The following is a 26,187-nucleotide window of genomic DNA, read 5'->3' on the forward strand; positions in this document are numbered from 1 at the left end:
CAAGAAGCAAGTTCATACTGACCCCTTTTCAGTTCTCCCCATCCACATTGTTTTCTGCCTCTGGGCCTTTGCACATGCTGTTCCTCCTTCTTGGAACAGTCCCACCAGCACTAAACTTTTCTCTGTGGCAGAGCTGTCTCCAGTGTATCCTTATTCTTTGAAGGTATGACATAGAGTTTGTGAACTAATGTTAGTGGAATGAATAAATGAGCAAGGCTTCAGGGTCTAAACATCACATCAGTTTCCACCGTAGCTGTGTGTGAAGTGTCTTTGCTGACGTCTGCTTTCCTTTGAGCAGCCTTTTCTGACCTCAGTCTCTTCCTCACTTGGAGCTTGGGTGTCCTCTAGCTCCCCCATCAGAGCACTCATAGCACTGCATACAGATTCTCATGGACTTGTCCTTTATCCACTCTCAGGGAGTATTTTGTGAGTCACCACAGAACTGACTCCACCTGGAAGATACCGCGGATTCGCGGATTCTCAGGACTATTTTGTTATTTGCCAGAAGGGGCAGTAAACATTTGTTGGGCAGTTCATCCCTATCTTGTATTTTGCACAGGTAAAGTGTAAATCCTTAAAATGCAGACAGAACTGGTTAAAGGGGTTTTGAAGTTCTAAAAGGGCCTTTTTGTTAGGACAGCAACCATTTGAATAGGAGCCCGTGGCTTTTGTACGTCAAGCAGTGATTTTGTGTCTTGCACGTGAAAACGGGGGAAGAGAGAACCTGTGGAGACGGAGAAAGATCAGCAAGAGGCCCTTGGTTTCTGTGATGCTATCTGGGATATGAGTGCTAGACTTGACTGGGGGTGGTGGCCAGAGGAGGCTCCACAGGAGCCCTGTAGCCTCAATTTCTGGAGTGGTTGCTGATCTGTGCCATGGCAGCATCGGAAAGAAAGGACTGATGAGATCATTTGTTCTTGGAACTTAAGATATCGGTAGAACTGTCAGGTGGGGTGGTTGTATGGGAGTGTTCATTGGAATCCTCTGTGCTTAATAGGAATGTAGATTCCCCGAGGGGAGAGGCATCCCTGAAGATTCTTCTGCGGGAGGATCAGGGACACCCTTCTTTGTGAAACGCTGCCTCACAGGACAGGACATTCTAAGGAAATATTGGCAAGCAGGGCCGTCCTTGGAGTAAGAACCTGCCCTTCGTCAGAACCTTAGAGGTGATAATGCAGCCTGAGAAAGTTCGCTCAAGGGGCAGTTCCTGGAAGGAGGGACACTTCGCATGAGCCCGTGATGAGCGAAACCCAGGGAAACCAATTTCAGCAAAGATTGATGCTCTGTACCCGGTGCAAATTTTAAAAGATTAAAAGAAGAGTCATGGTTTCCTTGACTGGAGAGGAATGTCCCCTACTTGGCAAAGTAATGAAATACACAGATGTTACAATGAAGAGAGACAGAGATAAATGGAGACTAATAGAGCACTGGGTGCAGGGAGGGGCCAGCCCAGCATAAACACAGAGGAGCTGTGGGGTGTTCTCAGCCTATGGGCTTCTTGGAATATCTTCACCAGCAGGGCAAGATCCGCCTGTCTCCGATGGGCGATCCAGGGCCAGAGGCGGTTCCTGTGGCCAGCTGTGGCCAGAAGACAGTACCGGTTCCTCTGGGAGGAGGCAGTCGATGATCTAAAGGGTGCCAGAACGTGAAACATGCATATCCTGCGACCTAGCGGTTATACCTTCAAGAGCTACCGTACAAGTGGGGAGAATGACCTGTGCATCTGTGTGTGCATGTCCATCAGCCCTGGGACTTACGGGTACAGAGATGCAGTAAAACTCTCTGTAGCTGATAAAAGGGATAGTGTGGGCCTGTACTTACCCACATGAAAAGACGTCCCACTATATTGGGAAGTAACCAAGGCCAGTTTTGAAGGGCATTGTGTTTCATGGGTGCATTAAAGTAAACTCTATGTTCAGATTTCTGTGTATTGATTTAGTCAGTAATGACTGAGTAACGTGTGTACCAGGCTCTTGTCTGGACATTGAAGGTGGGACAGTTAACAAAGTCATGGTCCTTAGCTGTTTGGAAGGGAAGCGCTTGGCTCTGCGGCACTGACATGACCCGGGAGCTGGAGGACTACGCGATCCCAGGCCTCCTCCAGACCGACCGCATTCGCCGAGGTCCTGGGCCGAGCCATCTGCACACAGTAGTTCTTGGGACCCTGCTTTGTGAGCCCATTTACCAGAGTGGCCCCAGTGGCTCTGGTTGAGTGATAGCAGTTTGGGGTAATTTTTACATTGACCTTCGTGCGTTTTCTCTGTAGCTGGAATTCTTCACAGTGAGCACTGCTGTGAGTCTATAAAAGCCAGGATGGTCATTTCACAGAAGAGCTTGAGGCTCCTGCTTCTAGTTCTCCCGATCCACACACTGGCAGGATCCTGGAGCAGAACTGGAGGCGAGCAGGAGGGGGGGGGCGGAGACGGCAGCTGTTGCTCATTTGGCCCATGTAGACAGCTGGAAGAGAGACCCCCATACCCGTGTTTATGGCTGGAGCATCTGCCAAAGCCGGAGAGATGCAGCCGCTCTGATGAGCGAGCTCCCGGCCCTCCTGGCTGAATAGAGCAGCTCTAGCACGGCCGTCCCTGTCCGACTCTGATGGGAGGACCGCGTGGGGAGGGCCTGCACGGTGGCCACAGACCCGTCACCCCGCATGCTCCAGGACCCACATGAAGCCCTTTCGGGGCAGACTGGGAGCCGTAGGCGTGACGCCGGGTCCAGAGCGTTTCTCCCCAAGGCTTGGAGAGTTCTGGCTTTCAGCCTTTGGGGCTGTCGCCCAAACCTGATCCCCAGGCTGGGGTTTGGCAGCACGTGACTTTCAAGCACATTGTAGTCGCCGGAGGCTAGACGCGGGTACTGAGGACTGGGTTTTACACCAGCCGGATCCTGAATACCTGTGTGCCTTCGGGCACAGCGCTGACTGCCTGCTGGGGCCTCCGTTCTCTCCTCTGTGGAAGATGAGGAGTCACTGGCGAGGCCGTGCCTGCGAGGATCGGGGTCTGCTGTGCGTGCCTCGCCGCGCGGTCACACCGGATGTCTCCTGGCTCCCCTCTAGTCCTCACACAATCCCCAGATCCTGGTCCGAGGACTCCTGTGTCGTTTGTCCTGCATTTTGGAGGCTAAAGTGACTTTCCACGGAGGATGGTAGTGAGTCGAGATGTTTGCAGATTTTTGCATGTGTCCTCGCTGGCAAAACAAAAAGTCAGCCTCTGTTTTAGCCCTTTACACATCCCCATCTCGTTTTTGTTTTTGTTTTTAAGATTTTTTTTTCTTTAATTTGACAGAGAGAGAGAGATAGATCACAAGTAGAGAGAGAGGCAGCTAGAGGGGGAGGGGAAGCAGGCTCGCTGCTGAGCAGAGAGCCTGATGGGGGGCTCAATCCCAGGACCCTGGGATCATGACCTGAGCTGAAGGCAGAGGCTTAACCAACCAGGCCCACCGCCCCCCCACCATGTCGTTTTTTTAAAAAAATTCTTTTTTATCTTACTCATCCGTGGAAATCAGAACTGTGACATCCAGGCTCTAAGGAGGGAGACGACACGGATCAGGCATGAAACCCACGCCCAGGAGAGGGGGTGGTGGTTCTTGCCCTCCCGCTGGTGAAGGCTGCCTCCTTGGAAGGTCCAGGGAGCAAGTCCTCGAAAAATAGTGAATTCAGGTCATCAGTGGCACGGAGTCACCCTGTCCAGCTTTGTCAGGGCGATTTTAGACATAGTCAGCCTTCCACCTTCTGGCAGTGGCTGTACAGTTTCATGTTGAAATCTCCCCTTCTGGGAAATGGGGCCGGGGAGGACCATCCGGCCTTGGTCCAGCACCACCCTGAGCCCACAGTGGGTGGTGCAGGCAAGGGGTGGCCGACGGCTGCCATTAGCAGCTGGCTTCCCTCCAAGCCTCAGACAGGTGCTTGGCTGGCCGCCTGTGATCCATCCCTCAGTTTGTCTGAGCAGGTGTCCGACGGGGCAGGTGTGAGTCATAACGGATCGGGCTCCCCCTGATCGAAACAACAACGGAGCATCGCTGACGAGGCAGCCGGTCTCATTAGTAATTCTTGAAAGGGTTCATGGGCAGGACCAAAGAGCTGGCTAACTGAATGGTAGCTAATTCATTTATAATTATTCATATTCTTTTTCCAAAGTCTAATCCTTTGGAGCTGGATCAGAAATCTAAGCCGACTCTAAAGAGGCAGAACAGCTCTTGAGTCAAGAGCAACGTTTGAGCCTTGACTCTGTTTATTAGCGGTGTCAAGGTCCCTCACTTCTGGGCCTCAGCTCTCCTATCTGTGAAATGGGTTTTCATGAGGAGTAAATGAGGTGCTTTTTGTAAAACCTAAAGCATAATGCTTAGCCCATAGTCAGCATGCAGTGAGCTAGCTCTTGTGACCCAGTCCTGCTCTCTCTTTTATAGACCCCCTTATGTATTCAGCAGGTGTCTGTTAGCCAGCATCAGCACTAGATAGCACAGCTCCTTCGAAAGTGGTGAATGAAAGTATTCAAACAAGTGTATGGTCATCATTCAAACAGCACAACACAGAGCAGGCCACGTCCTTTCATAGGGAAAGAAGGAGAAGCAGAGGGAGGGGGTGGGAGTCCGAGTTTCTGGATCCATAGTCCAGGGAGTGTCTGAGTAAGTAGAAGCATGGGCCACGCGACCGTGGGAGAAATGCAGTGCAGGCTGGGGGACCGGCAGGGTGCATGCAGGTCCTGAGGTGGGACTTTGTGCCACAGTTCCCGGAGGAGCAAGGAGGTCCATGTAGCCAGGCAGGGAGCATAGGTGGGCCTGTGCTGGAGAGGTGTCCAGAGCTGCCTGATGCTGGGAGGAGGGGCTTTAGGCTTTGTTAAGCTGCCGAGAAGGCAGTGACATTGTGAATGGAGGTTTATGAGAAAACAGCTTGCAGATGTCAAAGCCTGTAAGCAGCCTATCAGCGGCCCCAAAAGTGTGGCCAGAGCAAGGCCTGCCAGTCCTCTCATGTGAGCATCCATCCCTGGGTCTTGTCTCCAACGGTTGTTACCGTGGTGTTTGCTAAATGGTGACTTTCTGTTTCCTAGATCTCCTCTCTGTTTAATCATTGGAATTCTTCTAGAAGGAAAAACTTCCCTTCTTTCCCATTTACTTATTTTCCCAATGATTTATGATGCCAGTGTGGACTCACAGATATTTATTGAATTCTCTGGGTTATAGCCCAAAACTATCATTATTTTGTCGCTTAAAGTATCATAGCTTTGGCCATCGGGGAGTTCCTTCGGCTTGACTCCTGTGTCCTTCTGACATACCTCCAACATATTTTGAGAACTTCTTTACTCTCTGGCAACACAAGACACTCCAGGTTGATCTTGAATTTCCCCCTGGAATTAACCACTTCTCCAAGGAGCCTTCATTCCCTTTATTGGATAATGGTATTTAGAGACCAAGGTCTGGGGCTGGGTGTGCTCATTTGCTCCTGGAGTTTATTGCTTCTCATCTTTCGGATGGAACTAGGAAATGCATTATGCTGACCCATGCACACACCAGACCAGTATTTCTCTCTCTTGGGGCACCTAGGTGCCCCATTCGGTTAAACATCTGCCAGCCGAGGTCACGATCCTGGGATCCTGGGACTAAGCCCCGCCTGAGTCAGGCTCCCCACTCAGCACAGAGTCTGCTTCTCTCTCTCCCCACTGCTTGTGCTCTCTTGTGCCCTGTTCTCTCCCTCTCTCTCAAATAAATAAATAAAATCTTTTTTTAAAAAAATTCTATAAATATTTGTCTCTCTCTTATCTAGATGTATGTCTTTCTGCCTATCTGTCTGTCTGTCCATCTTTACAAATCTTGGCTTCATACTGATGCCTTTACTTCCAGCGCAAAGCCTCAAGGATCAGTTAGCCTTTCCACCTTCCTTATTTCTAAGTTCTTCCTCGGGAGCGAAAGACCTCAGGGTTATTATTTGCAGTATATTTACTTATTTGCTCAGTCCTACTACACACAAAGGTAGTTCCAGAACTGCTAATCCATACCCCTGTGACAGGTAAAAGTAGAGTGCCCTGTTTGTGTACAATTCTCTTTTTCTTTAGCCTTATAGAATCCAAGCAAAATAATGGTTCCCTGAGTTACGTAGGCTGGTTCTGTTCTTCCCAACACCCTTCAGCGTGGTGGGCTTACGCATCTGTAATCCAGTCATGCTCACTTTTGCTGTTTCTCTCCTATTTTGAGTGTCCGCCCACATACATGCATGCGGATGATTTTAATGGTTCATTGTTGAGGTATGTGAAATATTGGGATTCTAAGAGTCAGAGCTATAGATACTCATCCCGGTGCCTCATTCTAGTCTCTTTCCCCATTCTTTCCACCCCTGTCCCACCCGCCCCCTGCACATAACCAGGGTTTGTCCTTCCCGTGTTTCTTCTGCACAGATGAACCAATCCGTGTAGTTGTTCTTATATCCGTCTCTTCTGCCCATACAGCGGGTTAAAATACTATAAATACTCTTTTGCACTTTGCCCCCCCCCCATAACAGTGTATCCTGGCGATCATTTCATATCCCTTCATAGAGATCTTCCATAATGAGCTTTTTTAACTTTGGCGATCGGGAAAAAGATGAGCAGCCCAAGAAGTAATTTTAAAATTCTGTAATTAATGGTGATGACGATGATAAATAGCATAAGCATTACCATTAATTGAGCACCTGCTGTATACCACGGTCTGTGCTAATATGCATTTTGGATAGATTATCTTATCACATCCTTCCCAGGGCCCTGGGAGGTAGCTGTTACCTCCAGTTTACTGATGAGGAAATAGACTCACTAATATTAAGAATCTTGCCCAAGTTCATAAAAAGTAGGGCCACAGTTGGAACCCAGCCGCTGTCTCCCAAGTTTGTGGTTTTGTTTTTATTTATTTGACAGAGAGAGGTCACAAGTAGGCAGAGAGGCAGGCAGAGAGAGAGGGGGAAGCAGGCTCCCCACTGAGCAGAGAGCCTGATGCAGTCTCGATCCCAGGACCCTAAGATCACGACCCGAGCCGAAGGCAGAGGCTTAACCCACTGAGCCACCCAGGCGCCCAAGTTTGTGCTTTTGAAGAGCCCATCAGCACCATTACAGAAGTCCCGGGTCAAAACAAAGTGATGAAAGTTTTTAAAACCTGGGCACGTCCCAGACCTTAAAACCTTGTTGATTGCGGATCGCGCTGCTAAAGTTGGCATGTTCCGATGACAGGAACATGAAGATAATTTACTGCCTGTTTGTTCCCAAGAAACGGTCCTTCCTTCTTGAGGACCACAGGTCCTGCATCTAAGGCAGGAGAGGAGAGGGTGCTAGTCGGGACCCACTCCCTAGGATGCAGCCACAGGTCTCATCCTACACCTCGTAATCACAAGCCCGAGCAGCCAGCACCGTTCCCAGGAAAGTCCGTGACCCCACAGGGCTGTTTGGTTAGCAGAACACTCCATCAAGCCCGAGTTACAGCAGTTTCTGTTCACACTGTTTGTACAGCAGGAGCGGAAGAAGAATCTCTCTGAGCCGGAGTCTGGCTTCTGTTGTGAGAAGCCACGGACTGGCAGAGAGACAACACAGTTGAGCTGGTTGAGAGCGTGCCTTCTGGAATCTAATGCTGGGGCCTCACCCCTGTGTTGCATTTTCTAACTGTGTGGCTTTGGGAAAGTCCCTTTACGCCTCAAAGCACACCTCTGCCATGGGGATGAGAACCATGGCCATCCTTGTCAGCGGTCCCCACAACTGTCCCCAGGCTCAGGGATTTGCTGGGAGGATTCCAGGAATGTGGCGTGAAGTCACATGAAGGACGCAAAGCAAAGTCAGCAAAGGGAAAAGGCAAAAGGAGGGAAGCCCAGAGGAAGTCAGGTTCAGATTTCAGGAGTCCTCTTCCAGAGAGGTGGTATGGGACGCAGCTAATTCCCCAGCAACAAGTCGCGGACAGCGGGAGAGAAGTGCTTTCTCCTGGGGAAGCTCCTTGCAGTCTCCGTGCCCGGGGTTCTGACCAGGGGCTGGTTATGCAGGCTCGTTACGCAGGTGCTATGTGCCCAGCATCTACGCAATCCCAAGCTCCCAGAAGAAAATCAGATGTTCAGCATCAACTGCACCGTTCCCATAAAGAGCTGAGGCACGGGGAGCCATTCTTAGGAGAGACTGGTGCGAGCCCTCCCGAAGTCCAAGTGCCCAGAAATCAGCCATGCAGACCTGGCCCTGCAGGAAGGCAAGCCTCTCTGAGGGTAGCCGTCTCCGGGCTGTGGTGTTCATCCTTTCCTGCACACCATGCCACTGGGTGGTTGCTGACTGGAGTGAATGGGAGAATCCACAGAAAGCTCTGGCCATGCTGCCTAGAGTGGGATGCCTTTAATAAGCACAGAAAGGGGGCCTGGGTGGCTCAGTGGGTAAAGCCTCTGCCTTCGACTCAGGTCATGATCTCAGGGTCCTGGGATCGAGCCCTGCATCGGGCTCTCTGCTCAGCAGGGAGCCTGCTGCCCCCCCCTTCTCTGCCTGCCCCTCTGCCTACTTGTGATCGCTCTGTTAAATAAATAAATAAAAATCTTTAAAGATTTGTTTAAAAAAAAAAAAAAGCGCAGACAAGGGCTTTGATCGTCGGGGAAGGAATTGTGAAGGGTTCCTCAGCACCATAAGAGTAGGTCGCGTCCATCTCCCTTCTACTCACCCATTCATTCGTTCATGCCCCACATTGGGGTTGAGCCCCGCTTTGTGCAGGGGCCCTGGAAATACCGCAAGCACAGCCACCCCCTTCCTTGAGGGTGCTGCATGAGGGCTCTCAGTCTGGCTCGGCACTGACCGTGGGTGGGGGGTGGTAGGAGATCTTGGGGGACTTCCATGGAAACGTGAAGAGACCCTTTTGCACGCTCGGAGCTGGCGGGATGGGTATGCCAGGGCTCAGAAAGCATAACTTCCTCACGGCGGCTCTTTGTCTCGTTTTGCCTCCTGCAGCCAAGGCTAAGTCCAAATGCGGCCCGACGTTCTTCCCTTGCGCCAGCGGCGTCCACTGCATCATCGGCCGCTTCCAGTGCAACGGGTTCGAGGACTGTCCCGACGGCAGCGACGAGGAGAACTGCAGTAAGTACCAGGAGCGCCTGGCCCCTCCCTTGTTCCTCGTGATGGGCCCCGCTCCCCGCTCCTCCCTCTCGTGGGCTCGGGCATCTTCTCTCCTTACCTGGATCCCCCTCTTCCTCGCTGCTTCTTGCGTAAACATGTAGATGCTCAGCTCCCATCTCGCGGGGACTCTGCGAAGCGCTTGGGGCCTGGGGCGTACTTTGTTTCCTGTTCCGACAGCAGCTCTGCAGGTGCAGGTGTGTGACCCTCATTAACAGATGAGGCATCTGAAGTGTTGGGACGTCAGGGAACTCAGCCAGTGTCACACAGGTCATGAGGGGCAGAGCCGATTCTCTGCTCCTCCATATTCTCTTCTGATGCACTGTCTCAGTCAACAACCTGTGTCGATGTGCTTGCTGGCTTTTCTTCCCACTTTGAACAGGTTTACAAAGATGTTTATATATATCAGAAAAAAATATTTTTGAAAATATGTAATATAGAAAATATGTAATATAGAAAATATGTAATATAGAAAATATGTAATATAGAAAGCTAAAGTTCTCCTTGTCTTGTGACCACCTCAGTTCCTTTTACTTGTTGTATAATATTCCAAGGCACTGCACAGACACATGCCCCCTCTTGTTCTCTCTCCGCACCCCCTCCCACCCCCCTCTCAGCAGTCTTGGTGTTGAGCTCCTACTCCCTTCCTGGACAGCATCTGTATGTCCAAATCCACTTCACACACAAACTGCCCAGAATGACACAATGTTCAGATGTGGGTTTTTTTGTGCCCGGCCTTTCTCTGTCTCTCTTCTTCCCTCCCGTTCTCTGTGTGTGTGTATGTAAGTACGTATATGTATATAGACACGTATGTTATTCATAAGGATTATTATCATAATTCATGTAATTGTTATTTATGTTACTAATTTTTTTTCAGTAATGACTTCAGTGATTGTTTTAAGGAACTGGCTTTTCCCTTACCCTGTTGGTTCTTGTGTAAGTCCCTGATGAGGAGGGGGTCATCTCCCGTGTTACTTATGCCTTTCCAGGGAACAATCGTCATTATGCCCTAGCAGTGGGGCTATAACTCTCCCGTGTGCCTTCTTCTGCCTTATTTCATCTTCTGGATCTCAAATGGCAGAAATATGACGTAGCAGCAAGACTGTTGAATGCTTGGGAAAAAAATCCACCTTAGCCGGAGAATGTAGGTCACTAAGAGGGTAGCAACTTGATTGAGCAAAATGACTCTGGAGCCGGAAAGCCTGGCCCGAGGTTTGTGTTCTGCCCTGATTAAGCTGGGTCGGCTCTGCTTTATAATCTCCTTGCACAGTGGTTTCCTCGTCTCTTGAAATGGGGACGCCCAGAGCCTGCTTCCTGGGTCATTGTGGCAATTAGATGAGGCAGTACCTGAAAGGTGTTCAGTGTGGTGCCTGGCAAGGGGTAATTGATTTTGAAAACCCCTAGTGACTTAAAACAAAGCTGTGAGTGATGGAGAGGAAGACCCTATTTACTGGCATTTCACCTTTCGTTTAGGATGTCCAAGGATGTACTTGTTCTGTATTTCACTAAGTCCTTTGGTGAGTGTGTATCAGCTTGATCTCCCGCTTCCAATTGTCCATGGGGATCTCACAGTCTATGGGGGGAATTTTATATATACATGTATTCACGTGTACATACTAGAGAGTAATTCGATGGCAATAAAAAGCAAGTGTGGTACGTTCTAGAATAGACATTCTAACTGACTGTGCTATCCTACATATTCCCTGTTGTATTAAAGACTGTGTATGATTTAAATGTTTGGATATTGGTTTTTAATTGTCTAAACGACTTAATTATATCCATTCCAAATTCGACTCAGGGGATTAAACTAGCATTTCACTCTGGCATATCTACCATCTAAAAATAGTGGATTCTAATTCACTGTCTTGAAACTGGTCAGTGAAAGAGAATCCAGCATTTACCCTCTTTTTTCTCCATGCATTGCCCTTCTGAGTAATTAAATAGCCACCAGACAGGAAAGATTTGGGTTTTTTTTTTTTAACTGAAGAATACCGAGTAACATGGCAGAATGAGAGAATTAGAGTATCTGTTTTGTAACTTTGGTGAAGAAATGGATTGTCTGTGGCTCATGAAAACATTAGATGAGAAACAGTTGGGGAACTTTCTAGGGGGTGGGTGGGGCTGACCATGCCTGGGACCTGCCGTCTGGTTCTTCACAGACAGCTCTGGATCAACCCTGTACCACTTCAAGTAGAATGTGGAAACCCTTTCCCTCCATAGATCTCTTTATATTCTGATCATCTGAGATCATACATCTCCATACATTCAGAACCCAAAAAAGGCAATGTTTTCATTTTTTTTTATTTTTATTTTTTTTAAGATTATTTATTTATTTATTTGACAGAGAGAGAGATCACAAGTAGGCAGAGAGGCAGGCAGAGAGAGAGAGAGAGGAGGAAGCAGGCTCCCTGCTGAGCAGAGAGCCCGATGCGGGTCTCAATCCTAGGACCCTGAGATCATGACCTGAGCCGAAGGCAGCGGCTTAACCCATTGAGCCACCCAGGCGCCCCGGCAGTGTTTTCATTTTTGCTTTGAAGTCTCAAGTGCATTTTGAGGAACTCCAGCAGAAAAGAACAGTCTGTTACTCTGTTTACCCAGAGACTTGCCATTTTTGTTGCTCTTCCTTCATTCCTGATGTTCCAACTCTCCTTCTGGTATCCTTTCCCTTCTGGCTGAGGTATTTCCTTTAGCCGTTCTTTTGAAGCAGGTCTGCTGGCAACACATCCTCTTAGTTTCCCTTCATCTGACCCTGTCTCGATTTCACCTTCATTCCTGAAGGATATTTTTACTGCATATAGAATTCTGGGTTGACAGTTCTTTTTAAAAGCACTTTAAAAATGCTGTTTCACTTCCTCTGGCTTTCGTGGTTTCCGATGAGAAATTTGCAGTCATTCAAATGGTTTCCCCATAGAAAATGCATCATTTTTCTGGCTGCTTTGAAGTTTTTTTGTTTTTGTTTTTGTTTTCTCTTCTAGTCTAGCTCTCAGCAGCTAAGATGATAGTGTGTCTGGCTATGGGGATTTCTTTGAGTTTATTGTGTCGGGTTCTTTTTGAATCTGTTAAAATTTCGTCCTTTTCTGTACTTAGGACCTTTTCAGCTACTCTTTCTTCAAACTGTTTTCAAGCACTCTGTCCTTATGGGATTTGGATAACAACTTAGGATACCTTCTAATTTATCCCACAGGTTCCTGAGGCTCTGTTCAGTTTTTAATCAATCTTTTTCCTTTCATTGTTCCGTTTGGATAATTCCCATTAGCCTCTTGTCAAGTTTACTTTTTCCCCTGTCATCTCCAGTCTGCTTTCAAGCCCATACAAGGTGTTTTTACTTTTTGTTTTTTTCTTTTAAATTTCAGTTATTGCATTTTTTAGTTCTAGAGTTTCCTTTTGGTTCTTCTTTATATCTTCTGGGTTCTTTGTGGAGACCCAATATTTTCCATTTGTGTCGAGAGTTTTGTGTGATTGCTGGCTTGTTGGGAGTCTTTCTGGAATTAGCTGCTTTAACGTCCCCATCACGTAATTCCAACATCTGTCTTATTTTGGCAGTGGTGTCTGTCGATTACCCCTTCCCTTGAGATTTTCCTGATTTTTCATAAAGCAAGTAATTTTGGATTATATTCTGGATGTTTCGATGATTATGTATGACACTCTGGGTTTTGTTTCAAGCCTACAGAGTGTGTTGATATTTTTGTTTTAGTAAGCAGATAACTCTATTGGGTCAGGCCACGAATTCCTAACAGCCCCTCTGTGGACTAGTGGTTCCAGTCGTTTTCAAGCTGTTTTTGCAGTGTTGTTTGGATCTGTGTTGCCTCTGTACCCCCTCCAGTCAGTCCGGGACCTGGACGGTGGTCTGTGAGTTTGGTTCTCAAAGTCTTGGGTGTGCTGATTAGGACCAGACCCATACACGTGCCACCTGGGGATCTGCCTAGAAGTTCATAACTTTATGGAGTTGCTTTTCCAAGGTCCTCCTGCTCCACTGTCTCTCTGATCCTTTCCAATTACATGGGACTCTGATGGGAGAGCGAGGGAGTAGGAAACCTACCACCACTTCAGTGATAGTTTGAATTTTGTTCTTCCCCAGTTGGGCTGCTCTGGTTTACCTTTCAGAACCTAAAAGAGCTGCCGTGTTTGTCTGCATATTTGGCTAGGCTTTTATTCCAGCTGCATTGAGGGGGAGAGCCAGGGCGGATGTCATGACTGCTTTTGACCTGGAATGGGAGACTCTCACAAGTCAGTCTGAGCATCACAAGGAAAGAGACAGCAGATGTTGTTTGCCTCTGGACGTGAGCCAGCAGGAGCACACATCATCACTGTGAGGTATTTCTGCCTCTGCTTCCAACCTGAATCTGATTGAGCCTCTAAATCTGTCCTAGTCAGTTCTGGCTGCCAGTTCTGGCTGCCGTGATAGACGGCCATGATTAGGTGACTTTAACAGAAACTTATTTCTCATTGTCCTGGGAGACCCAGATGCAGGGTACTCTCATGGCTGGGTTCATGGTGTGGGCCCTCCCTGGGCCTTCCTTGCTCATGCACACACAGAGAAATGTCCTCCCTGGGCCTTCCTTGCACACACAGAGAAATCCCTTGGCTGCTCCTCTCAGAAGGGCCCTAATCCCATCATGAGAGCACCACCTTCATGATGTCATCTTACCCTAATCTCTTCCCAAAGCCCTCCCCCACCCCCCCGCAAGGCCATCCCATTTATTAGGGGTTCGGGTTGCAGCATATGTACTCTGGGGGACATAGCATGCACTCTGAACACCATCCATTAATTCACGGGAAATTGAGGGACAGGGGAACATGTTGGTGACCCCATGGGGGACCGACTGCCAGATCTACAATGTGGGAGATTTTGCAGGGCTCCCATTTCATCCAGTAATGCATTCTAAGAAAAATTAGAGGAAGAGGGAACCTGCAGACTGAAGGGGGCTGAGAGACAGGTTCGTCAAATGCAGTGAACCCATCTTGTTTCAGTCTCTACTCCAGCAAATCAACTGTTAAAAATGTCAGTTGTGGTTGTGTATTTGATGATAGTAAGGCATTATTGTTAGTTTCTAAAGTGTGAGAATGGTTTTTCTTTGAGAGAGAAAGTGGGGGGAATGTGTGTGCATGAGCAGAGAGAGCGATGGAGGAAGAGACTCTCAAGCAGATGCCACGCCGAGTGCAGAGCCTGATGCAGGGCTCAATCCCAGGACCCCCGAGATCATGATCTAAGCCACCAAACCAAGAGTCAGATGATTAACCGACTGAGCCACCTGGTACCCTGATACTCTGTTTATTATTTTTAAAAAGTCCTTATATATAAGGATGTGTGTGTGTGTGTGTGTATACAGATATATATACACACATGCATATACATATATGTAATATTTAATGCCATATTAGATATTTATAATAATAAACATAGTAATAATATATATAAAGACGAAATCACAATGAGGGGTAGTGGATGGGGGTTCAAACTGAAATAAAATTGTCAGTGAGTTGATAATTTTTAAAGCCAGGTGATCAGAACATGGGGGTTCACTATGCCAGTCTCTCTTTTTGGGTATTTGAAGTTTTCTGTAATAAGACCAGACTCCTGGCCAGAACCGAGATGGCAGGGTGGCCTGGGTGACCTCCGTGGACCTTTGATTCAGGCCAGGGCTCTGCTGCTCTTGAGTTCAGCGTAGCTGTGCCCAGAAGAACCGCCACGTCCTAAACTGTGTTTCTTCCATGGCTGACAAATTCTTCCTGTGCCCCCCGACCAGCTGCCTGGGTTCGCCAGTGTATCTGTGGTTTTTGTTCATAGAGCCCCTCGGCGCTACCTTAGTCCTGTGCCGGCCAGATTCGATGCTCTCTTTCCTCGGCGGCATCCTCAAGGAGCCAGGCCTGCGTCCGATGAGCTGGGGGAGAAGAGCTTCTCAGTAACGGGACTCTTCCGCCCAGTGCTCCAAAGCCCCCTCATCAATGTCTCCTTAAAGATACCTTCCATCTGCTTAAATGACCTGCAGCCTTGGGAAAACACCCCTGGTTTGCCAGGGCTGGGCTGGCTCATTCGTGCGTGTTCACACACCATCTTGGGGCTTCTCCAAACCAATGTCACCAACAGAGAGACCTCCCCAAGCACCCTGTCAAAGAGTAATTCCTTCCCGCCCAGTCTCCCACTCTGTCTCCTCCCCCTGCCTCACTGTTCTTAGTCCGCTTTATGTTTATTCCTTGTCTTCCCGGCCACACTATGACCTTGTGAGATGGTATTGTTGTCAGGTTCACGGCTGGAGTCCCAGGGCCAAGTATGGAGTCGGGCTCAGACCTTAGCCTGCTGTATATGTGTGTGGAAGAAATCACACTTCCCATGCTTTCCCTTCATAGCAAATTGACCTGCCTGTCTCCCCACTAGAATGCGAGCTCTCAAAGAGTCCGGACTGGGTTTTCTTCTCTCCCCTGTGCCCAGTAGAGTGCTTTGTTTAAAGGAAAGAGTCCACAGGAAATGTCTGTTGAATGAGGGGGCCAAGCAGCTAATCGAACGAAGGGTTAAAGCAGGAAAAGAGGCCGTCAAGATGTATTCCTAACCCACGGACATCTTGATCCTCTTCTGGGTCTCAGATGGATACCCAGAGGGCGTGTGTAGACCGTGCATTGCTCATGCACCCCAGCTCCCGCCTCCTTTCAGATTCTCCTCTTCTCCCCACGATTTCTGTGCCAGACCTGTGCGAGATACAGCAAAGGATGTGCGGATGGGTCAGATACAGGACTGTGGCGTTGTTGAGATTACACTCCAGCAAGAGAGACAGAGATACTCACATCCAAATACAGGGTTGGCTGTTGGGAGTGCTGTGGGAGCCAGTGAGTGGGGAGATGGTTTCCTTCTGGGCTCCTCAGTGGGAGCTGTTGAAGGGGATGGACCTAGGTGGATGGGCACCATTAAAAGCTGGCCTTACAGTTCCACAGGGGGTGTTCAGGCTAAGGGCCCAGGCAGCGGCTGGGGGATGCAGACTGCAGGGTGCAGAAGCCACTCCGTTGAGGACTGTGGAGCGCTCACGATGCACGTGGCACATTTCTGTATGCTTTGCACGTATAATTTCATTTGAGGTTGGTAATGTTATTACCCATCCACAAAAGGTTTTATTTATGTATTTGAGAGAGAGCAAGCCCACCCAAGCAAGAAGGAAGGGGAGAGGGAGAAGCAGACTCCCTGCTGAACAGGGAGCCCGATGCAGGGCTCGATCCCAGCACCCTGGGATCATGACCTGAGCCGAGAGGGCAGGTCACGCCACCCAGGCGCCCCTGGAAATTGTATTTTATACCTAACGAGGAGCGCTTGAACCTGAGCTGAGTGCAGGGTGAGGAGAGGGAGAAGGTCAAATGTGGTTGGAGTCTGAAGAGCTGGGACAGGGTGGTCCCTTTACCAAGAGTGGAGGCACAAGAGCAAGAGAGGCGAAGTCATCCGTTTCTGACATGCAGGGTGTGAGGTGAGGGGTATTCAGGCCACAGTGTCCTGGGGAGTCGGGAGTGATGTTTATCACAAGAGGGAAGGTCTGGGAAGCCATCCATGGGAAGGCAGTGATTGAAGCAGTGAATTTGGACACAAGGCAGGCGTGGGTGTTGGACAGGAGGTGGGCATGGCCAGGAAGCCTTTATAGGGAGGAAGAAACAAACTGTCACCAGCAATGAATCAGAATTCTGCCACTGGCACCCAGTGGACTCGAGAGGGGTTTTGAAAATTCGAGTCCTCCAAGCCCTTAGAGACTCCGCGGGACTGAGGACTCTGCCTCCTGCCTCTGGCCCAGAGTGGTGAGCCTTTCTCCTCGTGCAGACTCAGAAGAGGGGCTCGCTCCAGACCGTGGCCACACGTGAGCCACGCTGGCCCGATGGCCCGATGGGCTTGCTGGGAGAGGCCTTGTGGAGCAGACTCGGAAAGGCCGGCAAGAACTCGCAGCTCACGGCACTCAGGCCGCCTCTTTGAAGGGCGGGGCTGTGAGCGTTTTCCCGCACAAAGGGAGTAGTGCTTGTGAATGGGACAGTCGACTTGCAGAGGGGCTCAGGGTCCTCCATGCTGGAACAGAGGAAGGCTCCGGGCAGCTCCGTCTCCCCCAGCTGCCTGGTTTCCAGGGAAATTGGAGCTGGAAAGCAGAGCTCTCCCTGGAGGCCGTGAGGTTGGGCTGCTGGTTGGGCGGCTGGGTGAGGAAGTGAGCAGTAACCGCCTGGGGATGGGGAGCAGATGGGAAGCGAGTGAGCTGGTGATGGGGAGTTTCTCCTTGATGTGTTTTATGAAGAACCCTTTGAGGTGGAAGAGGGGCCGACTTCACAGACTTTAAATGGATTAAAGGCGACATTTCCTACATCCTGCTGGAGACAGATTGCTTCATTTCCTGTCTTAAAGCCGGTCAGCTGCTTTTGGGCAGCCGCAGTGGACCCTGGGTCCTTCTCCTTCAGATGTGGTTGGAGTAAACACTGCCAGTTGAATTAACCACGGAGCTTAACCTTAACTCCTTCCTCTCTCCCCCCTGGCAGGGAGAGACGCGCTCTCTTTCCTGAGGATTGTGGGCTGGGAAACAGATCTTCAGATCCCTGTGTTTGTTGTGCTAATAATAACCGAGGAGCTTTTGAGTCTGCTGTTGAGTTTTTGAAATCGACTCTACAGACAATCTTCTCCATCTTTATGGAGATCAATCATGTTTCTCTTTCTAGTTAACCGAGTAAAGTAATAACATTTTTTGGTGACGGGCAGACAGAGGAGACATCCTTTGGATGGGTTCAGTTATTGCTAGACAATACCGAGACATAACATCCTGATGTAGGAAGTATCTCCTGCTCGGTTTATGAGTTCTGCATTGAGCAGTTACTCTTTTAGGGTCCTGGGTAGGGTTCCATGGGACTACAGGAGCCTAAAGACTCGACCCCTGTCCGCCCAGAGCCTCCAGGGTTGGTCCACCGTTGTCCTGGGCACGCTCACCTTCAAGTTGGCTAAGCCTGGCCAACAGGTTCAGAGGCCTTTGAAGAAATATAGTGAAACTTCGGGGTAGTGGGGTGCTCCCCTCTGGTTAAGCAAGTCTGCCCAATAGCTGGCCACATTTATGGCTTCGAGGACCGTGGTTGACAGGGATCTCTCTGGGAAGTGTTGCATCCTGATTTTTTCAGTGTTTACCTTCATGGGCGACAGTTCGGGACCATTCTTAGGAATGACCATTTTTAGACAAGGCTGTAATACAGGGCTGCTTTTGGCCCCTTTTAGAGCCCACTGGTTTCTTTTGAAACTATCTTAAGCTTCTCTGCTTTTGGAATTGTTAAGGCAGCTTTTTATAGCTCTTCTGTCTCCCACCATAGCTATCTGCCTTCCTTTCTTGCCGGCGGTTGGTCTGCGGAGTGACAGGTAGCATCTCTCCCACCTGATTTGCTGTGGCCATGGGAATGGGCGTGCAGACCTTGCTGGAATTTATGTAGATGGGGAATCAGCAGATTCTCAAGGAGGTGAAGGCTCCAGGACCCTTCCAGAAGGAAGCTCCCCACCCTCAAAGGGCATGCACGTGGCTTTTTTCCCTGGCTTGCTGCTGGGTTGGGGGAGTGTTCCTGTGGCCTCCTCTGTCTCTGTTTCTCTGTCCTCCCACTCCCATCCCCCATGTTGGGTGGTGGTGAGGATCTGCTGTTTTATGAGGCGCTCTTGGAATCAGGAGCTACCCCAGGTGTGGTTGAGCGCCAGCCTGGGCCTGGGTCGTCTGAGCAACTGGCCATCGAAGTGGGGAGGATACTAAAACAGGGGTTTGCGGGCCAGATGGCATTTTGTGCGGGAAGAGTAAAGGAAAGGGAAAGAAGTGATCCCTGAAACATTTCTGCCCCGTGAGGCACTTCAGATTTTTTAGTGAAAACTTTCAGACATACTGAAAAGGCAGAGTAGAATTAAATGAACACCCTTGTCCCCAACACCCCGCTTTTTTTTTGTTTTTGTTTTTGTTTTTTTTAATTTTATTTGTTTGAGAAAGAGAGTGCACCAGCAGGGGGAACGGCAGAGGGAGAGGGAGAAGCAGGCTTCCCGAGGAGCAGGGATTCCCATGTGGGGCTTGATCCCAGGACCCTGGGATCATGACCTGAGCTGAAGGCAGATGCTTAACTGACTGAGCCACTCAGGTGCCCGCCTCGCCGCCTCCCCCCACTCCCCACAACTGCCAACACACTTAAAAATCACATTACCAGGGTGCCTGAGTGGCTCAAGTCATTTGAGCGGCTGAGTTGTTTTCTGCTCAGGTCATGATCTCAGAGTTGTGAGATTGAGCCCCATGTCTGGGGTTCTGTGCTCAGCGGGGAGGGAGCCTGCTCTGCAGGACTGGGGGCGATTTTCTCCCTCTGCCCCTTCCTCTCCTCTCTTGCTCTCTCAAATAAATAAATAAATCTTTTCAAAAAATCACATTGCCTGTTGTTATATTGTTATAATTATATTAATTATCGTTAATAATAACTTTATTGTTAATAATATAATAATGTTATAACTATAGCCGTAACTGATAACACTATATTGTACACTTGAAAGTTGCTGAGAGAGTAGATCTTCAAAGTTCTCATCACAAGAAAAAAAATTTGTAACTACATGTGCTGATGAATGTCAACTAGACTTACTGTGGTGTTCATTTCACAATGTATACGAATGTTGGATCATTACTTTGTACACCTAAGACTAACATAATGTTATACGCCAGTTTTACCTCAGTTAAAAAAATTACGTTCCCATTTTGCCTTATTTGCTTTAGATTTTTAAAATACAATGTTACTAGAGATCATTGGAGATTCACAGTATATACCCCTTCCCAGATTCTGCCCTCCTCCCTTCTCTCCGGAGGCATCTGCTGTCCTGAACTTACTTCACTCCCGTACTATCATAGGAGTGATATTTATCCATCTTGACTCTAGTTCATTGATTTTTGGGGTTTTCTTTGGGTTGATAGACTTTCTACTACTCTTCATCGGAGGTCGGCAAACTATGGGTCCTGGGCCAAATTTGGCCTACCCCCAGTTTTTTAAATAAAGCTTTATTGAAACACAGTCGTTCCCTTTGTTTATGGATTTTCTGTGGCTGCTTTGCATCACCACGGCAAAAGCTGAGTAGTCCTGATAGAGACAAAGGCAGAATGGTTGGCAAAGCCTTAAAGATTTACTAGCTGGCCCTTGATGTGAAAAGCCAGCCACCTCCTTCTGTAGAATTCTCTTGTACCAGTGTAGCACATGCATCTGTTCTCCTTTGGGTGAGCATCTGGGTCATTTCTCATTTTTTTTTTTAAATTTTACAAACAGGACTTAAGTAAACATTTGTGTTCCCTCAGGATTCTCCCTGGAGTGTGTAGCTGGAAGCGAAATTGCTGGACTGGAGGGCATGGGCACCTTTTTATTGGGCATTACTAAATTGGTCTCTGAGGTGGATCCCCCGATCTGCATTCCCCATCGGTCGTCCCTGGGGCCGTCTCTCCCTACACATCCTGGCCAACAACCCGGTATTTTAAGACCTGAAGTTTGGCCCGTCTGCTGTGGTGGGAGTGGTGCTTCATTACCAATGGCAACTGCCGTTTTTTCCAGTTGTTATGGACCATTTGCCATTCCTCTTGTGGCCACTGCCTGATGGTATCCTTTGCCCATTTTCGACTGAGTTGTTTGCCTTCTTCCTCTTGCGTTCTGAGCGATCTTCATGTAACATGGCTGCTAGTCCGCTTGGTTATATGCATTAAAGCCCGTCTGTTTATTTGGTCTTCAGTGGGTCTGGATTCTTTACTGGAGCTGTGTTTTGAGGTATCGTCAGTATTACTTCATCTTGATGATGTATGTGATTTGTCTAGACATGTTCACGCACACGCATACATGTGATGTATATGTGTACACGTGTGTGTGCATGCGTACACAGATGACTTCGTTTCCTTGGGTGAGTGTGCAGAGCTGAAAAGGTGTGAGGCTGAAGGAAAGTAGGTAGATGCCAGCCCTGTCAGCAAGGTTGATTGAGCACAGAACCCCCACCAGGGCGCTCACGTACGTGTGCGACCACCCCATCTTGGAGTAATTAGAGAGCCTTTCCGAGGCTGTCTGTCAGAACAAGCCGATTGCTGCTGACACTTGGGCTGCTAGCACGTGACCCGCAAGGTCCCAGGGCAGCTGAAGGCCACCACCACGGGATGCCGGAGGGTTTGGAGAGCTGCCCTGGACAGAAACCGAACGTGATTTGTGGTTTGAGCCTCCCCATTTTGGTTTTGGCTGAAATCAGACCTTGGTTTCTTTCTGATCAAATTGAACCGTCCTCTGGCCCACGGTGATTGAAATAATTAAAACTTACATTTTCAGGCCAGACCACTTTGGGGTGACTTTACACTGGTCCATTATCTTCAAAACAGAGCACTGGCTTCCCTGCATCCCTCTGCCTCCTCTGACCTTTCAAGCCAAACTTTCTGAGTTAAATAGTTAAAGATAGTAAAAAAACAAAAAATCCCAGAAAACCTCCGCAGTCCTTTGGGTTTCTGAAGCCCTGTGAAGTCTTCAGCCCTTTGCAGCCTCCATCTGTGTATTTTAACAATAGCTCAGTGAAGCGTGTGGGGAAGGTTTATTATAAATGCCATCTTGCAGTGGGGTCCACTGAGGGACACCACAGCTGACTTGCCCCTGATTCTATTGCAATATCTGTGCTGGGCCTCGCGCCCCAACTGGTGCTCTTCCCACCACATGCAGTGCAAGTGTGGACTCACTCATTCCCCACAGCCAGTACGTCCCCTCATCATCCTGGTCCCCAGTATCATCCCCTGTATTGCCTTTGCAGGGAGGGCTGTGCTCATGGGACCGAGACAGACATAGCTAGGGAAGTGTGCCAGACATTGTCGGAGCGTGTGCCGGGAGTCAGATTTTGCACTGCACGTTTGCTCACATGTCATCTCATCTGATGGGCAAATTAATGCTCTAAGCAGGGCTGGCTTCACGGGCCTGTCACCTGCGCAGATACACGGGGCCCAGGCTTCGCTTGGAAGGGCTCCGGGCTTGCCTGTATGCCATTCTTGAATTTGTAATTTTTGAACAGCTAACCCTACCTTTTCGGTCTGCACCAGGCCCCACAACTTGCATAGCGAGTTCAAGCTATAGGCAAAGACGCCGAGGCTCAAAGAGGTGAAGTAATTTGCACGGGATTACACAGCTCATAACCAGCAGAGCTGGGATTGGACTGCTTGCCACTTTGCTACTTCATTTATTGAAAGTAGAGCTCAGGAGTGAGCCTTGTTTGAATTGCACTGCAGGGAACACGGGAACAAGGTAAATTGTGCTGTGGAAATAACTTATCTATGGAGATTTGCTTGTGTGTTGTTAAGTAGCTCTTTGTGTTGACCTCACACTGGCCAACACTTGCCCCTCTCTTCCTTGAGGGGAGGGACCATGCCTGTCATTGCTTTTGAGGTTCTGAAAGTGCCTAGAACAGGGAGCCAGACAGGGGTGCTTCTCAGGCTGACCAAGTGCGTAAATGGGCTTCTTTGATTGCAAAGAAATGGAGACCACTGAGTTTACTGAGTTTATTGTGTTTCCTGAGTTTACTGGGGTGAGCCGTGAAGATATCTGAAGGATTAAGAGACCAGTCCATAGTTCTAGAACCAGAAGAATCCATTACAGCTCTTGGACCAGATCATGCCATCACCCCCCGGGTAGCAGAGGTTCATGGATTCCCTGACTCAGCTCCTCCTTGTGGCTTTGCTTCTCTGTGCAATGTACACTCCCAACCGTTTCACTCGTGACTCTCACAGGAGATGCAGGTTTTGCCCCAGGCCTTTCAGAGGCAGCTGAGCCACCTGGAAGTTAGCTGTGCAGAGTGAGGCATTGCCTTCTGGCCACATTGGTGTGCTTACAGGGCACTGCCTGGTGACTTGGGAGAAGGAGCTTTCAGAATGGGGCAGGGTAGGTCCTATCCTCATTGGCTGGCCAATTTTCCCAGGATGGTCTTTGAGTTCACCCTCTTAGAAGATGAGCTCACTGCTTCCCGAACAGGGCACACTCTGGCTGAAGAAGGTTCTCGGGGTTCCCGTGAGCTCACTGCTTCCTGAGCAGGACACACTCCTGGTTCTGGGAGTTCTCCCTGGGACTTGCTGGCCTCCTTGGTGACCTCTCTGTTTTCTCTTCGTAGCGGCCAACCCTCTGCTTTGCTCCACCGCCCGCTACCACTGCAAGAACGGCCTCTGCATTGACAAGAGCTTCATCTGCGACGGGCAAAATAACTGTCAAGACAACAGCGACGAAGAGAGCTGTGAAAGCTCTCAAGGTAGGAAGCCTCTGAAGCTTTAAAAAAAATAATTGCATCTCCACACCACAGTAACACCGAAAGGAAGAAAACAGCAGGCATGCCCCCTCCAAATACAACAGCCACGTTAACGTCTGCCCTTTACCCTGCAGGCCCTGTAAACAAGCTTTTACTGGTAAAGCACCTTACCGTTTTGGATTTCGTATTTCTCCTGTATGAAGGACCATGTATTTGTTTTCACTTCAAAACTGTAATTCACCCCTGCTGGGTTGCATACGGTCATGGTTTTCTAGACTGTTGCATTGTTGGGGGCCACCAGGATTGTCTCCTTCCCCTGCATCCCTTCTTCAGGATATATTCTGCAGAGTGGGACATCTGCACAGTTCATGGCTTACACCCCCACACGCAGCTGTTGGAAACAATTTTTTCTTTTCTTTACGTGAGTGCTAGCATTGTCTGTGCCTGTCAGTTTCACCTTTGTATCCAGGGTATTCACTGCTGTTCTGTTTTTTTTTCTGTTTTTACTAATTTAGTAGTCATAGAAAGATTGCTCCTCAAATGCTTTAATTTGCATTTCTCTGATTATGAGCAGAGTCAACATTTTCCCCCCGTGTGTTTGTTTACTACTTTGTTCCCTCTTATGTGAATTGCCTGCTCTATCAGGACTCGATCTCAGAGGAATTTTGTGGAATCTGAAGGGATGCGGTTGGAGGGGAGGGGGATGGAAAGGCGAGCTTTTTAGGGAGCCCAGAGGGATACAGCAGGTTCGTATCCCTCCTCTGTCAAAACTGATGGGGCACTTTTCTTTACTCACTGACTCTTCTGGTAATCACATTTTTTCAGTGATTAAAAAATATAGAGATTTAAAAGTGCACATCCATATTAAGGCATCGTAAAAAGCACATATCTCTAATGCAAACTGGTATGATCTGTGCGCGGTCACTACTTTTTTCACTTCATAGTCTGTTGCTGTGATTCGCCCACATTATTGATTGCTGGTAGAGTTTATGTGTTTAGACTGTGATTCGGTGTTCTGCTGTGTGTACCACAGTTTGTAGATTGAATAAAATTGTAAACCAGAAAAGCAGGAGATACGGAGCTAACTGGTTAGCTCATAGGTTGGGAGGCAGGATAGATGGAATAAGCTCAGTGAAGTTACAAGTAAGTCCTTTTCAAAGTCCTGGCCTTTATTTTGGCTGATGTTTATTATGTTATTAAAAATGAATGAATGAACGAATGTGAATGGGTCATGTGGAGGCCATAGGTGAGGGTAGGTCACACATCAAGGATTATGACCAGTGCAAGTCTGTATGCCTGAGGTGCATAGATAAGAAAAGACAAAATGCTTATCAACATAGATTTTTGCAAAATTTGTGCAGAGGACGGCTCTGGGAGGTGAGTCTTGGGTAGAATTAACTTCTGATTATCCTCGTGTAGAAAATCCTGTCCGTGAGTTTTCCCTTCACCAGTGATTCTCAAAGTATAATCCTGAGACCAGCATCACCAGCATCATGTGGGAACTCTTTGGAAATACAGAGCTCAGGCTGCATCCCAGACCAGCATAATCAACCCAGGAAGGGGGCCCAGGGCTTTGTTGTAACAAGCCCTCCAAGTGATTCAAATATACAGTAATGCTGAGAACCACTGTTTCATACAAACTTTAGAGAGGTTTCTAATCTTGCTGTATGCCTGGGGATTTATTTATTTTTTTCTTTTTTAGAGAGAGAACACACAAGCGAGTGGGGGTGGGAGTGGAGAGAGTGGGTGAGAGAGAATCTCAAGCAGGCTCTCTGCTCAGTGTGGACCCCAGTGCAGGGCTCGACCTCACAACTCTGAGATCATGACCTGAGCCAAAATCGAGAGCTGGATGCTTTACCAACTGAGCTACCCAGGAGCCCCAGGAAGCTGTGTTTAATTAGTACCTTATGTGGTATTGTAGCGTATATGTGTTTAAGTTATGCAAGTTCAAGTATCCATAATCTATTAAAATAATAAGTATTTTGCTGTTGTTTTAACAGAATCGATGATTCTGTTGTTCCCTCAGTGGGAATCCAGACCTGCTGGCTGCTTGGCCAGTCCGCAGTGCTGCATTCCTCCTACAATGTGAGCATCCTACTGCTCTGGGTGTGATTCTAGCTCCAAAAGGTATGCTTTTCTCCATCATGTAGTTCCTAAATGCAAACTGGCTCCTCGTTTTGGTGCTTGAACAAAGGATTACCGGGGTACCAGTGCTGGAGGCAGACCTGATTCATACTGGGGTTTGGAGAGACTGAGTTTCATGCAGTGTCTTCTTGAAGAATTTCAGAGGCATCTTGACTAGACAAAACACGGTCTTATACAGCACAGGATTTGGCCCATTGGCATCCTAGTAACTGTGAACACTGAACAAGTCTTACACCAGACGCTGTGCTCAGCACCTTCTGCCTGTGAGCTCATTTAGTCAGAAAATATCCTTTCTGCTTCTGCTGGGCTTCCAGCCCTTGAAAAATGCGTCTTTGCTTTCACTTGATGTGGGAAAAGAAAATTATATTTTATAATGTTTATTTGGATGGAGTGGAGAGAACTGGCCCAAAGACAGGAAATAGGGTGCTTGAAATACTCTTCTTCCGACTCAGTGGGGGTATGAAAAAGCACTTTAGAGACACCAGCTGTGTGTGCCTCTCCTCCTCTTCTGACTCGTCCTGATTTAGTTCCCTTCTTTCTCCTTGGCCTTCAAAACTAACAACAGACTGTCAGGACTTGGAAGTGGGAGTGGACCGTGAAAGTACAACCATTACCATGCCTTTCTGTTCCATCCGGGATATAGTAGAGATCAAAGAACACTGTCGTGCAATGGATTTTTAATTGGGGATTCATTGATTGGAAACACAGCCTGTTCAACAGGTT

The 26,187-nt window shown here is 48.5% G+C and overlaps 1 protein-coding gene across 3 annotated transcripts in view; it reads left to right on the forward strand.

Moving 5' to 3' along the window:
• The window catches only part of LDLRAD3 (low density lipoprotein receptor class A domain containing 3), a 237,130-nt gene that overhangs the window by 96,429 nt on the left and 114,514 nt on the right, over positions 1–26,187 (forward strand). For all 3 annotated transcript variants that reach the window (XR_004288960.1, XM_032356433.1, XM_032356434.1), the window contains exons 3-4: positions 8,922–9,047; positions 23,188–23,322. Coding sequence is in view for 2 of the 3 variants with exons in the window: in XM_032356433.1 (XP_032212324.1) it covers positions 8,922–9,047; positions 23,188–23,322 (261 nt within the window). In the remaining variant the exon portion in view is untranslated. The remainder of the gene's footprint in view (positions 1–8,921; positions 9,048–23,187; positions 23,323–26,187) is intronic.

This window comes from Mustela erminea, chromosome 9 (assembly GCF_009829155.1).
Source record: "Mustela erminea isolate mMusErm1 chromosome 9, mMusErm1.Pri, whole genome shotgun sequence".
Taxonomy (NCBI): Eukaryota; Metazoa; Chordata; class Mammalia; order Carnivora; family Mustelidae; genus Mustela; species Mustela erminea.